Consider the following 18,793-nt stretch of genomic DNA (forward strand, 5'->3'; position numbering starts at 1 on the left):
GCATTTACACTTAAAAAATGGGATGAGGTGGGATTCTCTCCTTTTTTTTTTTTCTTTTTTTATAGACCACGGATTAGTTTATTTTTAACACCCATCATGCCATGAATTCATAGGGAATAGGTTCTAGTAGCTCAGGCTCCTTTCCATTGGTTCTCACAAAGTGTGCTTCTCTGGGTGGAACAGGCTGGGGCTTTAGTTGAACCCAGGTACCTTTCTCTTTGGCTTCTTTCTTTTTCTGGTCATTTTCCTTCACACGTTTTAGGAAGCAAAAAAAAAAAAAAGAATGTTTAATATGCTCAATACGCACATTGATTCTCTTGGCAAGAATCTTGCCCTTAACTTGTTTGTTCATAACAATGCCAACAGCATGCTGGGTAACATTGTATACTCTTCCAGTTTTGCCATGGTAACATGTGTGGGGCATTCCTTTTTGAACAGTACCCATTCCCTTAATGTCTACAATATCACCTTTCTTGTAGACTCACATATATGTTGCCAAAGGAACCACTCCATGTTTTCTCAAAGGCCTAGAGAACATATATCGGGTGCCTCCTTTCCCTTTGTGTTCGTCATTTCAGTTAACACTGGAAGATGGCAGTTCCAGCCAAAAGGCTCAACACATTTTCATTCTTAGGACTATTGCTTGTATCTTTCCACATGGATGATTAATGGATCAGAAAAATTCCAAAACTACACATCTCGTATATGGTAACAAGTATAAAGATCAAACCTGGACCAGCTGATGGCGTGGTAATTAAGGCAGCTAGATCCCATATCACTGGTTTGAATCCCAGATCCAACTGCTTGAAAAACAGACCAGATGCATGTGTGCACATACCCAAAATCCTGACAGGAGAATTGAAGAGAAGGGATTGCAGCATGGCCTTCCTCCCAGGGGTTGTTTTTTAACTTTCTCTCTCTCTGTCTGTCTCTCATTCTTTCTTTCCCTGCCTCTTTTCAGTAAGCACAAGAGCCCTGTAACACATTTTTAAAATAATAATTTTTTTTAAAAAATCAAAGTTAGATATCTAAGGACCAAAAGGGATGCAGGTATGGTAAAGCCCAAATCCAATTCTAAGTATCTGGGAGACTTTGGGAAACTTACCTCACCTCTGAGACTCAGTTTCCTTAATTTCTTTTTTCTTTTTCTTTTTCTTTTTTCTTTTTTTTTTTTTTAAGAGATTTTCGCTATAGGGCGCATGCACTCACCAGACAGAGAGAGACAGAGAGACAGAAAGCGAGAAATCACCCCCCGGGGGGATGGTCACGCCACAATTCCTTCTCCTCCATTCTCCTCTCAGGATCTTGGGCACGCATGCACGCACACGCACCTGGCGTGTTTTAAGCCACCGGGTCCAGGACGTGAACCGCGGTCAACTACGTGGGAGTCCAGCGACATAGCCATTACGCTAACTGCTGGTTCCCAGTTCCCTTAATTTCAATCAAGATCTTACTAACTCTATAGCAGTTTTATGAGAATTTAACACAGTGATACATACAATGTCCTTAACTTAGAGCCTGGCATAAGCGAATGCTCTCTGTGGCTATAATCACTAGATGATGACCATTAGGAAGCTATGGATCCCATTGGCCTTGTTTCTTGTTATGTTAGAGCATCCATGAGTTCACAGCTCAGGGAAGGTACTCAGTTAATATTGTTGAAAGAGAGATCAACAGTTGGCATAATGGCTATGTCACTGGACTCCCATGTAATGGACCACGGTTCGAGTCCCAGACTCGGTGGCTTAAACTCCTACTGGGCACGTGTGCGTGCATGCCCAAGATCCCGAGAGGAGAATGGAGGAGAAAGGATTGTGGCATGGCCATCCCCCCTGGGGGTGACTTCTCACTTTCTGTCTCTCTGTTTCACTCTTTCTGGCGAACGCACATGCCCTATAGTAAATATATATATATCTTTCCACATGGATGATTAATGGATCAGATAAATTTTCCTCTGTTTAATAATACAGAAACTACAAGATGAAAGAGAGAGAGAAAGGAGGCAGGCACAGGGCTCTACTTGTGGAGAACAAAGGAAAGAAACATGAACCAAAGTGCTGTCCAAACCCAAGCCCTTTGGCAGAATGTCCAACAATCATAGTCCCAGTTTAGACGAAGGCCCCCATCGACAGTACTGTTTTCAGTACTGAGTGACAGAGAGAGTTAGTGCTACCATCCACAGGCAGGGGGAGCATAGCGAGAACAAATCTGGGGGAGACTTGTAAAATATTTAGCTTTTGCATCTCTTTAATTTAAAGTGTCAACTGGTCACTCAAGAAATCTGTTGATCAAGCATGCATGCTGGTACCCCAAAAGGAGGTCAAGCCTGGAAATACAGATCAAGAGTGAAGGATGTAGATGAAGCCATGATAAAGTACAAAGAGAAAAGACTGATCAGGACAAACTCCTGGAAAATAACTGTGACAAGAGAATGAAGAGAAGCCATTTAAAAATTAACATTGATTTCTAATTTTTCATCTACAAAGATTGTTGGCTTAAATTGTGAGGAGGAGTAAACAGAGCAGCCTGTTGGATTGATTGGAATCGTGTGAGGAAACAGAACAGTCACTTTTGGCCATTCTGTCTCCCAGCAAAACACCTGGTGGTTAATGGAGCCAGATCCCACATGGCTGACCACACAGCCACTCCCTTGAGTCCTGGCCCAGGAGGCTTGGAAAACATACTAGACACAAGTATGTGTGCATGCCCCAAATTTTGACAGGAAGTAGAAATGGAAGAAAAGGGATTGCAGCATGATCATGCCCCACTAGGGGGTGCTTTGTTTCTCTCCTTTTCTGTATCTCTGGCAAATTCACATGCCCTGTGGCAAAAAAAAGAAAGACAATATCCCAGCAAAACAGGCTACTGAAATGCCATCACTCACTGTACCTGAGAGCATGGATCTCTTCTTCATTTTATGGCACTGATCTGCTTTAATCTTGGCCACTGACAGCAAATAGGCCCCCAGAATATCATATCCGGCTTCCGATAATGCATTCCAGTAGTGAATGAGGTGCAGCCTTGTCCAGAAGCTCGGGCTTCGGATTTTTGATATAGAGTCTATGATGCTTGCGACACAATATATTAGAAATCATTTTAGCATGTCATGCCCTGCAGGAAGCTGTTCTATCACATTTCATTAGCCTATTCATAAACTTCTCAAATTACATGGCTTTGGTAGGTCTCCAGGTAAGTATGAGCCTTTCACTTTTCAGTAGTTAACGCCAATTCCCATAGGTTCAGGGTGCCCCCTCCTCCAGGTAGGTCCCCTAGCTCTGTGGGGCAGGCCTCACCGTCTTCTGTGCTTGTGAAAGGTTTGCTCTAGTGAAGCAGTTACTACTATGCCCAGCGATTCTCTGGCTCCACATGGTCCCCTCACTTGATGGAAAGCACCTAAGGGCTTGGATCTGTATCTTACTCATTTCTGCATTCTCAGGGTCTAGCACTAAGGCAGACGGATGGGTCATCAACAGGTATTTGTTGAATTAATGTGTAAGAGGAAAATAAGAAAGAGGCAAGAAAGAAAAGGGAGGTAGGTAAAAGGGAGGTGGGTAAAAGGGAGAGGCAGGGAATCAAAATAGAGGGAAAAGAAGGGCTTGGAAGGGGAAAAGATAAGATGATTTAGCAGAAGAATACGGCCAATCCTTTATCCTTTTCCACCTCTTGCTCTTCTCCACTCTCCAGAAGGACTCTTAACTTTGAGAGGAATCCGCATGGCGTAAAGGGGGTGGGGAGCGAGGACACTCTGGAGAGCCAGACAGATCAAATGGAGTAACCCCTGAGGCCAGCTGGTGGTGTGGTGGTTAAGGTACTGGACTCCTACAAGACCAGCCATGGTTCGAATCCCAGACCCGGCAGCTTGAGAGTCACACTGGGCGTGTGTGTGTGTGTGTGTGTGTGTGTGTGTGTGTGTGTGTGCGCCCAACACCCCAAGAAGAGAATGGAGGAAAAGAGATTCCAATGCAGCCACCCCCACTGGGGGGTGATTTCTCACATTCTCTCTCAATGCCTCTCTCTGTCTCTCTCTCGCAAGAGCACACACCATATGGCAAAAATCTAAAAAACAATTTTGTTTTAAATGGAGCAACCTTGGGGATCTGAAAACCACAGAAGTTTATGCCCAGTGACGGTCCCATGGAACAAATGAGTGGATGACTGAGTAAATAAATGAGTGGCTACATCTTACTTAAGGGAACTGTGGGTATCTAAACACCCTACTGGCACAGGGAAAGGCTAAATCTCCATAAACTCCATGACATAAACATGGAGAGACCTACCTTGGGCTTGAGAGGAAGCTGCACAAGCTCCCCCAGCAGCCGCTCATTTTCATATGCCATGGCAGCTCCTGATACACTCTCCAGAAGGTGGTTTGCCGCTGGAAGTATCTGATCAAGACTTGGTGAAAATGGATTTTCTTGTGACTTGTTGGGTTCTGAAATGAATATGGACTGCTTTCTCTGACAGGAGAGATTACACCTATTTAAAAATCAGTTAGTTTAATACACCTGACATTTTAGTATATGAAAATACTATATCCAAAATGTGACAACTCTGTGGGCATAATTGGAGAAATAAAAGTCAAGGTAGCAGGGCCAGCAGATGTCATGGTGGTTAAGGCATTGGACTCCCACATGGCTGAATGGGGTTCAAGTCCCAAGCCTGGTAGCTTGCTTTCTCACTTTCCCTTTTTCTCTCTGTCTCTCTCTGGTGAGTCCATGTGCCCTGTAAGAAATTTTAAAATAATAATAATAAACAAAATAAAAAGTTAAGGTTGTTTGGAAAAAAAATGCATCTTCTTGGGCCAGGCAGTGGCATGGTCATTAAGGAGGCTGGATTCCACAAGGCCGACTGCACAGTTTGCATTCCAGACGGGGCAGCCTGAAAAAACATGCCAGGAGCATGCACACGTGTGCCCAAAGTCCTGAGAGGAGAAAGGGTTGTCGCATGGCTGTCCCACTTGGGGGGGCGGGGTGCCTCCTCATTTTGCCTCTCTCTCTGTCTCTGTCTTTCTCTGGCAAGTGTACACTCGCATAGCAATATTTTTTAAATGTACCTTCTCACATATCTGTCGGAATTTAGCAAAGAATTATAGTTATGATTGCTGACCTAGAATGTGAGATGTATGCATGTTGGTTTTTCATGTTGTCTTCCCTGCCCCCGTGGAAATATTTGTAACCTACTTTCTATTTTAAATATACCATGGTTACTGCTTAAATAAGCACTTTTGAACATTGGAGGGTGCACATTTTGGAGAAGTTAATTCACTGCTCAGATCCCATATAGGCCACGCAGTAGCTGAGCAAACAAACGGCGTATTTGTTGTTGGAGCCGGGGTCACTACATCTTCATTTCTGGAGAGAAATCATTCTGAGAGATCACACTATCCAGAAATAAGCTTCTTAAATATGGAAAGGCTTTGTTTCATTAAATCCTGGTGATAGCTATCCCTGAAAACTAAAATGGAAGTGTTTTTCAACGTTCTGCTGGGCCCTTGTCCTTACAAGGTGAATGGACAGCAAGCCCAGCTCTTCACGAGAACTACGAGAAAAGTGGAGTTCATTATCTAAATAACCGCTCCGCATTTCCACTGAAATTCTTGCAGGTCGCCCATCCTTTGGAGAGACTCCATCCAATCTGGTCTCAAGTACAAAGATGCATCTTGCCGGCAAGCACAGTGGCTAAGAGACAGAGGGAAGAAGAAAATGTCCTTCTTCACTGTGTTTGGCAAAGGCATCTTTGTGGGTAGTAAATTGGGGGAAATGGGGTGAAAATAAGAGAGAAAAAGAACTGGGATGAATATTACCCTGAGTCCAAGATGTGAAGTGTTAAACACAATGAGTGAAACGTAGGCTGCTAATTCCCACCCAATATCCATCTCTCTTCTTTAGAGGCAGAAGCCATCTTGGCGAGGGTAGCAGTACGTGGAGCTGAAACCTCTATTCCTCAGCTTCCCTTGTGATGGCCGTGGCTAAGTAATGGAGTTCTGTGTCAGAGACCCAAGTGGAAATGTAGGCACGAAACTGCTGGGAAACTTAGCTAAAAGGAACTGGCACACCCTTCCTCCTCCTTCCTGTGGCCCGAAGTGGAATGTCTGACCCCCAGCAGCCATGAGCATGAGGTGACCTGGAGAATGGAAGCCAGCATAGTTGGGGGCAAAGGAAGAGTCGTGAACCAGGTGATTTTGTGGAGCCAACAGAGCAGCTGGGACCGCCAGTCTCCAAAGGTCTATTCCATGGAGGTGAGATCTTTAAAAAGTTCGTGGAAACATCATATCAGGAAAAGACCGCGCAAGACCAGGCATGGATTTCAAAAAAATGTCTGCACCAAAATAACCTCGTATTTTAATTCTGTTTTGGTTTTCTATTTGCCAGAGGGCATACGTGTTTGTCAGAGAGATAGAGAGCGAGAGGGACAGGGAGAAAGCACCCTCTATGGGGCGCGGTCATGCCATAATCCCTTCTCCATTTCTCCATCCTGTCAGGATTTGGGACATGCACATACATGCACTTGGCATGTTTTTCAAGTCACTAAGTCTTGAATTTGAACCACACAATTGGCTGTGTGGGATCCAGCTTCCTTAGCCACAAGGCCACAGTCCAGTCCCTTTCCACCGACTTTTTGAAGTCCCCTCATATGGGAGAATAAACCCTGGGGTTTTTAGCCTCTCAAGTCAGGTCTCAGTTATGGCCAAGTACAAGTCCTATCTTATAGCCATTTCCTACATGTCTATGGTCCCACTTCTACCTGAGACATCCCTGTAACAGACTACACCTGACTCCTGCTTCCCTAACCCAGGGGCATTCCCCAGATCCAGCCTTACCGAGAAGCTTGTATTCCTCAGGGACTGGTGCCTGAAGTACAGGAGGCCATTCGGCTTCTCTTGGACCCACTGCTGGCTGGCGTTGCGGAAGGCGGCCCAGTGCACCGGGGTTACTTTGTGATGGTTCCTGTAGCCCAGCATCTCCAACAGCTGCAGCAGCTCATCCTCGGCCAGCCCACAGTGCGAGATACACAGCAAGCACAGAGCGTCGGCCACCCAGCCATCCAGCCCTGCGCAACAACACGGTGGTGACAGTGACACGAATAAGAGCAAACGTGAGCCCGGTATGATTCTCAGTGTCTCATATGATGAACGAACTATTTCTCAGTCCTCCCACAGGCAATACTACAGCTGCCCCTATATTGCAAATGAGGATAATGGAGCACAGAGAAGTTAAGTAACTTACTCCAGGTTGCACAGAAGGAAATGCAGAACAAGGGTCTGAACCCAGAGAGCCTGACTGCAGAGCCCATATGTACAATTACCATTAAGTTATTTCCTGTATTGTCACAACTAATACAGGCACAGTTTTGATTTCAAATGAGAAAGCTTGGGGCTGGCAGGTGGTGTGGTGGTTAAGGGCGCTGGACTCGCACATGGCCAACCGCTTATCAAGTCCCAGACCTGGCGGCTTGCTTTCTCACTTTCTCTCTCTCTCTCCTTCTCTGATCTCAAAATAAAAAATAAAACAGAATAAATAAATAATTCTTCAATTGGGGAAGCTTGCCAATTATGACACTAAGCTGTTTCTGCTGAGCAGTCTTAATAAAGGTTTTCAAACACCAAGTTTGCACTGACGGGTGTGGGTGGTTTTTCTGTGCGATTGTTCTGTCACGTGTTCACAGACCCCACCCCTGCATCAGCTCATTACTCACCTGACTCTTAGATTTCTCCACCAGGGCTAGATTTCCTGCCAGTTTTCTGATCAACCACCCATAAAGAGACGCTTCAGATTGTTGAGAGAAATGACAATGCAGTCTATTGTTGCAAATTTATTTCCTATGCTAGGACTGGGGAAGGAACCCAAGGTACCTCCGGTCTTTAAGCAGAGGCAGAACTGTTCAGCCTCAGCTCTGTGAGCTTCCGCTGAGGTTTACTCCAGCTTAACTGAGCTCCTCCTGGACCTGGGACTGTGCTCTCTCGGCTTGCTGGAGGATGGAGCAGTCCCTGGGAGGAGGCGGCCTGGGCTTTCCTACACTGTCCCGGAGGTAGGGTAGCATAACCAGGGGCTCTTTCATTAGAGTGATGTTTCCAGGGACTGAAGAGACCTTGTTTCCACCTCCTTAAAGTTGGGGGAGGGCACAGTAACTTTGTAGTCTATTTTCTTACAGAAATGCACACTCGAGGGCTACCTCATAGCACAAGGTTAAGCACTGTACACAGGGAGCCAGATCCCACCTGGCCAACCACAGTGAAAGTCCCAGTCCCCAGGAATCTGAAAAATACACTGGGCATGTGTGCATACCCAGGACCCTGACTGGATGAAAAAAATGGAGGGAAAAGGACCGCAGCATGACAATGCTTCACTGAGAGGTGCTTCCTCTCTCTCTCTCTCTCTCTCTCTCTCTTTCTCTCTCTCACTCTCTAACAATTAAAAATTATTTAAACTCTAGAGTAAAAACTGGGGCAAGACAATAAGTCATAATACTCACTAATTAATTATTCCAAGTCTTGTCTGCTTCTTTCTCCTCACTTTCACCTCCCTAGTCCTCCTCCATCTAAATTCACTGCTCCGCAAAGAAATAAGAAATAAAAACTCAAGTTTCAAAATAGACTTTTGATGCTCAGGTCAGAGACAAAGACTTGACAGAAATGTTGATTTTCAGAAGCCTGATTATTGGACATCGTAAAATAAATTCCTGACCAATTGATGGAATAATTTTTTTTCCACAAACAACAGAGACAATTGCAGGATGATATGAAGAGGACATTTTTTCCCCACCCAGGAAGGAACGAAATTGTGCTGAATTGAGAAAGGTGCCAGAGAGAGTCAGAGAACAGAGCAAGGCTCAGCAAAGCCAAGTTAGCTGAGAGTAACCTCATGGGCTACGTCAGCAGGTGGCAGCAAAGGTCCACAACCCAAGACAGACCGGCCCCCGCATCCCAGAGGAAGCCCAGCCTGGAGAGAGGTCCCCGTCTAGGAACCAGCTGGTAGAAGATGGCAGGGACAGATGACAACCAAGGACACCCAGCATCAAGGCCCTGGGATCTCAGTTCAACCCATTAGAGATATATCATTGAAAGACGCAAATCTTTGCCAACTGAAGAAGTCCTCAACTGACTGAAAATAAACCAAATTGATGGGATAAACCTGAGCAGACTGGATGAGGTCTCTGATGTCAGGAGGACTGTGGGCTCCAGATAGGTTAAAGGGAATTACACAAATAACAAAGGACTCTGGCCAGCCAGTGGAATGGAGGTTAAGGCAGCTGGGTCCCACATGGCCAACTGTGTGGTTCAAGTTCCATACCCAGAGGCTTGAAAAACATGCTGGGCACATGTGCATGAGTGCCTAAAATCCCATGGGGAAATTTAAGTAGAAGAGACTGTGGTATGGTCACTCTCCTTGCAGGGGGGTGATTTCTCGGTTTCCCTATTTGTCTATCTGTCTCTCTGTTTCTCTACTGAGTGCATGAAAATAAAATAACAAAAGATCTCTGAAAAATGTGACTGAAATTTGTTCTAAAACAGTACTTATAGTCAATACTCAGAGCTCCCTAGAGATGCCAAATTTAGGGAAAAAACATACAGGGTGCCCAGTTAAATTCAAATTTCAAACACACTACTAATTAATTTTTAAAATTCACTTATTTCTTCCCTGACTGAGAGAAACAGAGAAAGAAAAATCTCACCTCAACAAGGTCCCCATGCTGCAATCCACCACCAGCCTGTCAGGCCTAGATGATGTGCATGCAGTGCCCAGTGTACTCAGAGAGGTCTCCAACAGACCCAGAACCTTCCCATGTGGGTCAAACTCACAAAGCATTGCATCTTTTTTAAATTATGATTTCTGGGGGCCAGCAGGTGGCATGGTGCTTAAGAGTGCTGGACTCTTACATGTCCGACCTTAGCTCGAATCCCAGATCTGATGGCTCGCTTTCTCACTCTCTCTTTCTCTCTCTCTCTTTCACATTCTGTCCATCTCTAGTCAAATAAAGTTAAATAAAATAATTCTTTAAAAATTGTTTTTAATTATGATTTCTAATTTATATAGTGGGTTGTCAGAAAAGTCATGATGTATTTTTTCTATGCAAAAATGCATCAGGACTTGGGACCAGCAGTTGGCATAATGGCTATGTCTCTGGACTCACATGTAGTCAACCGCGGTTCAAGTCCTGGATCCGGTGGCTTAAACGCATGCTGGGCTCATGTGCATGTGTACCCAAGATCCTGAGAGGAGAATGGAAGAGAAGAGATTGCAGCATGGCTATCCCTCCTGGGGAATGATTTCTCACTTTCTGTCTCTGTCTCTCTGTCTCTCACGGTCTTTCTGATGAGCGCACATGCCCTATAGAAAAAAAAAAAAAAAAAGGATCAGGACTTATCTGACAACCCAATGTAGTCCATGTATATATCTTTGTGAGTTATAGCATGGGTTTTTTTTTCGTTTTTTTTTTTTTTTAATTATCAGAGGGCATGTACACTCACCAGTGAGATGGAGGAGAAAGGAGAGAGAAAGCACTCCCCAGTGGGGTATGTTCATGCTGCAATCTCTTCTCCATTTCCCCATCCTATTAGGATTTGGGAAAAACACACAGAGCCAGCACGCTTCTTAAGCTGCCAGGGCCAGGATTCAAACCACATCAGTCATGTGGAATCCAGCTCCTTTAACCACTAGGTTATAGGGCTAGCCCTACAGTATGTTTTTTTATTTTATTTTTTTTCTGGGAGGTTTTTGCTATATGGCACGTGTGCTCGCCAGAAAGACAGAGAGCGACAGAGAGGCAGAAAGTAAGAAATCACCCCCCAGGGGGGATGGCCATGCCACAATCCCTTCTCCTCCATTCTCCCCTCAGAATCTTGGGCACAAACACACATGCGCCCAGTGTGAGTTTAAGCCACCGGGACCAAGACTCGAACCACAGTCAATTACCTGGGAGTCCATTACGCTAACTGCTAGTCCCTACAGTATGTTTTTTTAAGGTTTTCGTACAGCATATAATAATCAGGATAAACACACATTATACAATAATCAAATGTAGGCTCTAAGAAGAGGTTCCTACTAGCAAAAAAATTAATCAACTCACATGCTTCTGAAGAATAACCGATACACCCATGCATCTCCTTCAGTATTGAACATTCCATTATGCTGTGCACATTTGTTAATAGTTTTAATCATTTTCTTTGAAAGAACATTACATTTTATCACCACACCACTGTCCAGCACTGTGCAACTAATTAATTCTAGTTATGAGTATGTCCCATGTAATATTTAGGATATGCTTATACTAAGAATTACTTGTTGTTTGCCTGTAATTAAAATAAATTTTGGTATAAATATATCCCATGAGATATCTAGAACATGCTACTACTGAAATATTATCTGTTGTTTATCTGAAATCCAGATTTGAGGGGTCCTCTCTCTGACATTATCCGTGGACCCTCCTCCCGTGGTGGTAGTCTACCACACAGCTTTTTCCCTGTGGACTCCTGCCAAGCTGTCACCGCTGGTCAAGTTTTACCTTCTCTTGAAGCCACAGAATCTGCATTTTCCCTTTTTTGCTTCAAAGTCCAACTGTAGTCTTCAATCCAGCGTTTCAGAATCAACTCCCAGAGTTCCTGAATGGACACCACATCCAAATACTCCCTCATACACTGCAACTCATTTCGGTAGATTCTACATTCTTTCAATTCATTGGCTAAGATTGTGAGTTTTAAAGGACTCAGGTTTGGTTTCTTTCTCAAAGCTTGTCTACTCTGTCGGAAGGGATCGCTGTTGGGAATGGAGAAATGCTGTCTAAAGATGTTTAGTTTTGTTTCTTCATCTCCTGTGCTGAGTTCCACTGTCCTCACATCTGGGCGGGTGCACAGCGACTTGTAGGACAGGCTGGAGGAGACGGTGCTCATGATAAATTTGCAATGAGGAGCGAGCGAACATGGCAGCCAGGAAAAATCTTTTGCCTGATGGAGAGATTCAAAGAAATCTAAAAACTTTATAGACTTTAAAGTTGCTTTGCTAACTTTTTAAAAAAATTATTTTATTTCATTTTATTCATCATCATTAATATTTTTTAATTTAACCAGAAAGAGACAGAGAGAGAGAGAAAAGGAAAGGAAAAAAGCAACCCATCAGGTCCAGGACTCGAACCATGCTTGGCCATGTGGAAATCCAGCGCCCTTAACTACCACACCATCTGCCAGCCCCTACTAATGGTTTTCAAACTTAGAGTAGGTGGAATATAAACGGCACATATAGGGCAAAAGCTGGGGTTATAGTATTAGTAGCAACGTGGATAGAAAGTGATACAGTGGTAAGAAAATGCCAATTGACGCTCCAGAGTACCTTGTTTGACTAACTCACCTCCCTGTTATGAATATAAGGATGCAATGTAGACTCTAAAAAGAGGTCCCTATGAGCAAAAAAAAAATAATAATAAATTCACTTGCTTCTGAAGAATATCCTACAGAGATAACCAGGAGACACCTAAGAAAGGATGAACTGAACCACTTCCTTGAAAAATACATCATTTTATGCTGAAGAATTGTCTTTCTCTGTGGTAATGCTATCATAAATTCAAATAATTTCATTTTGGAACAGAAGACGACACCTAACAAGAACTTTTCTTCCTTCCTTTAGCAACCATTCCCACCCCTCTGCCTAACAGTCACTATTGCATGCTGACCGCTTACGCTCAGTCAGGCATTGTGTTATGTGTATCTTCAGCTGTTAATTGTATGAATTATGGTTTTTCAATTTCTGCATCTCAGAAGGGTTTTAAGTTTATTTATATGATTTAGGGCAGAGAACATATCGACTCCTTACCAACCTGCTATTGCCCCTGAGGTCCTGCATGGCATGTCCCCTTTTCTCAGGAAACGTAAGTAATAAGTTCTTCCTTCAATGGCACTGGCCTCACTATGTTATCACTGAAACTATCTCTATAATCTTTTTTTTGGAAAGGTTTTCGCTATAGGGCGCATGCGCTCGCCAGAAAGGCAGAGAGAGAGAGAGATAGAAAGCGAGAAATCACCCCCCAGGGGGATGGCCACGCCGCAATCCCTTCTCCTACATTTTCCTCTTGGGATCTTGGGCACACACACACACGTGCCTGGCGTGAATTTAAGCCACCAGGTCTGGGATGCAAACCGTGGTCAACTACATGGGAGTCCAGTGACATACCCATTACGCTAACTGCTGGTCCCACTATCTCTATAAATTTTACTGGAGTAGCTCAGGTGAACTTGTAGCAACCCTCTAGAAAAGCAGAGAAGGAAACTGAAGCATGGAAGGACAAAGCATCTTATCTAACTCATTCTGCTACTAAGTAGGGCTGGGATTCAAACCAAGGGTCTGGCTCTGGAGACAGACTCCTAACCACTGCACTCAGCTACTTCCAGAAACTGCCCGACCAGTCCCTCCTCGGCCTGCACAGCTCTGCCTCAGGGCCTCAGGAAGCTGTTCCACAGGTCAAGAACCTTCATCAGAGGCTCACCAGACACTATATACCAAGCCATGACAGCACTCGTCTTAGCTGCAATTTTATATTGAGTTGAGAGCAATTTCATTAATATCTGCCATTCCCCACTGGAGTGAAAGCTCCATTTCTTCACGGGAACTTCATCTTTATTCATAGTGCTTTGCCCTTAGTAAGTGTCCAATTATTAGTTGAATGTACTATGGTTGCTATTTATTAAATTAAAAAGCAGGTACAGGGACCAGCAGTTGGTGTAATGGCTATGTCGTTGGACTCCCATGAGGTGGACCGCGGTTCGCGTCCCAGACCCGGTGGCTTAAACTCATGCCGGGAGCTTCTGCGTGTGTGCCCAAGATCCCAAGAGGAGAATGGAGAAGGGATGGCGGCATGGTCATCCCCCCTGTGCGGTGATTTCTCGCTTTCTGTCTGTCTGTCTCTCTCTCTCTCTCTCTGTCTTTCTGGCGAGTGCACACACCCTATAGCAAAAACTTCTCCAAAGAAAAAAAAAGCAGGTACAAAACAATAGAGTGTATAACTGCATTTACATAAACATGTGTATGTATATAAAGCGATTCATAGAAAGCAGCTATTTACCAACAAAACAGTGATGATACTGTGAGTCTGTTTCATTTATATTTCCTTCATCTTTATCATATTTTCAATAGTAAATATATATTATTTTTAATAATTATTTTATTTATTTATTTTATTTTGATCAAAGAGGGACAGAGTGAAAAAGAGGGAAAGTGAGAAAGCAAGGCTCCAGGTCCAGGGCACAAACCATAGTCGGCCATGTGGTAGTCCAGTGTCCTTAACCACCACGCCACCTGCACCTGCTGGCCCTAATAAATGTATATTATTTGCATAATTTATTGGTTACATATATTTTCAAGTTTTAAATACACTGCTTTCTAAAGTGACAACTAGTTCCACTGATTCAATATTACTTCAAACAGAAGAAACTCTAATGACAGCAACCAGCAAATGTGATGTGATATGAGACTTCAAAAAGCCTATGGAAAACAGAATTATAGCAGGAGTGTATTTTGGTGCAAAAAAATTTTTTTGAAATTCATGCATCTTTTTTTTTTCTTTATATGCATTTCCCATAAACTTTCTGAAGAATCTTCCTATGTACAAAGCCATTGTAGATGAGGGAGTCCAAACTAGAAGACATAAAGAACAGAATAGAGGCACAGTAAATGGCTAACCAAAGTAGGCAGGGGTAAAAGCCACAATGCCTGGAACCAGAGTGCTCAGATCTGAATGTTGAGTCCACCATGTAACTATCTGAGGACCTTTGTCAAGCCACCCACTGCCTTTGTACTCCGTCCCCTCTGTACACAGAAGCGTGATGAGCAGTCTCTTCCTCATATGATAGCTGTGAAGATTAAACGTGTCAATTTTTTTGAGAGCGAGAGAGATTTTTGCTGTAGGGCATGTGCGCTTGCTAGAGAGACAGAGACAGAAAGTGAGAAATCACCCCCCAGGGGGCTGGCCATACCGCAATCCCTTCTCTTCCATTCTCTTCTCGGGATTTTGGGCATGCACACACATGCACCCGTATGAGTTTCAAGGCACCAGGTCCAAGACTCAAACTGCAGTTGACCATACTGTCTTAACCATCATACCAGTTGCTAATCCCTAAATGTGTCAGTATTTTTTTTTTTGAGATATTTTTGCTATAGGGCATGTGTGCTTGCCAGCAAGACAAAGAGAGACAGAGAGACAGAAAGCAAGAAATCAGCCCTCCAGAGGGATGGCCACATCACAATCCCTTCTCCTCCATTCTCCTCCCAGGATCTTGGGCACACACACATATGTGCCTGGGGTGAGTTTAAGCCACTGGGTCCAGAAGTCGAACTGTGGTCGACTAGATGGGAGTCCAGCGACATAGCCATTATGCCAACTGCTGGTCCCAGTATTTTTAACGTTCCTAAAAATGGTGACTATCCATTTTAAATGCTATATAAATATTTGTTCAATAAAATATAAAGCAGTTACTAAAAACAATGTTGGTTATAACCAGAGATGTCCAATGCAATGGGAAAGTGTTATGCACATTCTGTACAATGGGGCTTTCTTTTTATAAAATAGTATAAAATAGGTGTTATTTTAAAAAGATGTTACCTTTTGACCTGAAATCCCATAAATGCCAATCAATTCTTCAATTCCATCTAGTACAAGTATACATGGCTTTAAATTGATGGAAGCTATGAATGCTTCTACGAGAAGTGAAAAGATCAAGACATTTGAGTCCTCATCAAGAAAGTCAGTTTCAAGCTGAGTACCTACAGTATAGAAATTTGCTCAAATTAGGTGAAAATGTTTCCATCATTGCTAAAATACAGTATGTTATTAACTTAGAAGAGGTGGGGAGCGATGATTACAATTCACAGCTGTATAGCTGACACATACATGGATAATGGGACTTTTAAAAGTTCATAGAAAATAGAATCAAAGGGGCTAGCAGGTGGAATAGTGGTTAAGACATTGGACACTCCCACATGGCTGACCATGGTTCAAGACCTGGACCTAATGGTTTGCTTTCTCACTTTCTCTCTCTCTCTCTCTTCTGTCTCTCTCTGGCCCAATTAAAATAAACAAATGAATAAATAAAATTAAATAAATAATGTTTTTATAAAAAGAAAATGGAATTAAAATACAAGCTGTTGGGGTCAACAGGTGGTATAGTGATTAAGGCATTGGACTCCTATGTGGTCATCCCTGGTTTAAATCCCAGACTCAGAGGCTTAAAACTCATGTGCATGCATGCCCAAAATCCTGAGAGGAAAATGGAGAACGGATTGTTGTGTGTGGCCATCGCCCATGGGAGTGGGGGGATGATTTCTCGCTTTCTGTCTCTGTCTCCCCAGAGAGCTCTCACACCCTATAGCAAAAATCTCTCTCTAAAAAAAAGAAGAAGAAGAAGAAGAAGAAGAAGAAGAAGAAGAAGAGTAAAGAAAAGAAAATAATGCAAGTTTATGGGGCCAGCAGGTAGCATGATGGTTAAGCTGCTATGCTAGATTCCCACATGTCTACCACAGTTTGAGTCCCAGACCCAGTGCCTTGAAAAATCACTCCAGGCCTGTGTACGTGTGTGCCTAAACTCGAGAGGAGAATGGAAGAGAAGGGACTGCAGCATGGCAATCACCCCTTGAGGGTGATTTTTCATTTTCCCTCGCTCTGTCTCCAGCAACCACACCCACCCTATGACAAAAACCTTAAAAAAAAAAATACAAGTTTATTTTGGTGCAAAAATATTAAAATTCATGTATAGTTTTTTCATAATATGCATTTTCCATGAACTTTGATTAGCATCCTCGAAATATTCAACCCAAAAGGGGTAATGACATTTACCACCAGATGTCTCCTATACACTTTCAGGATTTTGTATAAAGTATAGTTTTGTATGATCCAAAGCATTACTCTCATTTTTCAAAATGAAAAAAAAAAAGATCATGTCACAAAGAGTTCAATGGAAAGAGAGAGAGGGGTCATGTGACCTATGAAGCTGCAACTCCTTAGCATCAGGTGCCTGCTTCAGGGTCCTAGCCTCTGCTGTGTTCTCCTCCAGCAACCAAAGCAATATTTTCCATAGAAAATGAGGCATATCAGGGCCTAGAAAACTAAGTCAGGGTTGGGTTGTCAGAAAAGTCACAATGTATTTTTGCATAGAAAAACAGAAAAAAACCACTGTGACTTTCTCTACAACCCAATACAAGCTTTAATGGGTTAAGTATCTAGATGCATTAAGATTCCATTAAAACCATTGAGAATTATTACGTTTAATAAATATCTAAAGGTTGGCTGTTATGTAAAAGTTCTGTGCTAGATGCTGAGAGAAGATAGAATGTTCGGTAATACAAAGTCAAGGACTTCAGGGATGTGGGAATGGGTTCACTACACAAATAACCAAATTTCAAGGGAGAAAATGAGTTTGAAGGCTACTGGAATTTGATGCAGAACCATCACAATAAAGAAAAGCTCCATGTGAAAGTCATTGGAGCATGCTCAGAGAATGCACAGCAAGAGATGAGGTGACGGGCATATGTCAAAACAAGGTACAGGCAAAGACTTGGAAGCTAGAAAGTAGAGTGAACATTCAGAAAATGGGAAGCTGTTCAGAGCAGAGTTTTTTTTGGGGGGGTTGGATTTTGGATTTTTTTTTTCTTTTTAAAATACGTTATGCTCTTCTTATTATACACTATAGGTTATATTTACTGTATTTCTCCACTTTGTTTTTTCCACAAATGTTTTATTTTTTTTCCAACAAAAACTGTATTTAAAGTTCATTCAGAAAACATTGGCAAAATAAATTTCAGTTGTGATTTTACATAAATCAAATTTCAGATGATATTTATAATGATAATTTGCAGATACAAATCAGTGATAAGGTTCCATCATGGCGTCAATGCAGTTCTCTTAGAAGAGCTCACATTCCTGAGAAGAAGATTCCTCATGGCTCCTGCGAACTAGGTATTTCAGGGCACACGAGAAATGAAGATTCTCTACTGATAATTCAGCCTCTAGCAAACAAGCTAGCGTGGCAGGAGAGGTGAGGCCTTCAGAAGAAGAGTCCTCATGGCTCCTGTGAACTAGAATGAACTTCAAGAATTAGAAATAAACACACCATCTATCAGATGACAAAAAATCACCACCAGACAACAAGAACTATGGGAAAGCAAGAAAATACCTCTCCTCCAAGGGAAAAGAATAACTCTTTTTCATCCACAAGCAGTTCAGTGAAAATCATGGAAATATCTGATAAAGAATTTAGAGCATTCTTAATGTCGAAGCTAACAGAGATGGAAGAGAAGAGAGACAATGAACTGCTAAAGAGAAAGGAGAAAGAAGTTGACGAGTTCCAGGAGATGAAATTCTTGCAAGATCTAAAAGCGGAATTACACACTTTACAAAAGAATCAAACAGATCTGCTAGAAATGAAGTCTATAATACAGGAAGTCAAATATCTCCCTTGAAAGTATTAAAATCAGACTAGATCATACAGAAAATAGAGTCTCAGACGTAGAAGAGAAAATTGCTGGCTTAGAACAATCCACCATGAAGACTGAGAAAATGGCCCAAAAATTTGAGAATAATATACAAGAAGTACTAGATGCCATCAAATGTCCAAACATCCGGATAACTGGCATTCCAGAAGGTGAAGAGACCCATAAGGGCATTGATAATCTATTCCATGAAATCCTGCAGGAAAACTTTCCAAACCTAGAGAGGCATTCGAAGATCCAGTCCCAGGAAATACAAAGGACCCCAAATAGAATCAACCCAAGAAGATCTTCTCCAAGACACATTATAGCCAGGTTGACCAAAACCA

The 18,793-nt window shown here is 42.8% G+C and overlaps 1 protein-coding gene across 1 annotated transcript in view; it reads right to left on the bottom strand.

The window, feature by feature from the left end:
• The window catches only part of LOC102494956 (putative tetratricopeptide repeat protein 41), a 79,960-nt gene that overhangs the window by 31,744 nt on the left and 29,423 nt on the right, over nt 1-18,793 (bottom strand). Inside the window, 6 exon segments of the mRNA XM_014591814.1 lie at nt 2,890-3,068; nt 4,278-4,476; nt 6,821-6,838; nt 6,841-7,050; nt 11,503-11,941; nt 15,586-15,746. Coding sequence (XP_014447300.1) covers nt 2,890-3,068; nt 4,278-4,476; nt 6,821-6,838; nt 6,841-7,050; nt 11,503-11,941; nt 15,586-15,746 — 1,206 coding nt within the window.

This window comes from Tupaia chinensis, unplaced genomic scaffold, assembly GCF_000334495.1.
Source record: "Tupaia chinensis unplaced genomic scaffold, TupChi_1.0 Scaffold000054_1, whole genome shotgun sequence".
Lineage (NCBI taxonomy): Eukaryota > Metazoa > Chordata > Mammalia > Scandentia > Tupaiidae > Tupaia > Tupaia belangeri.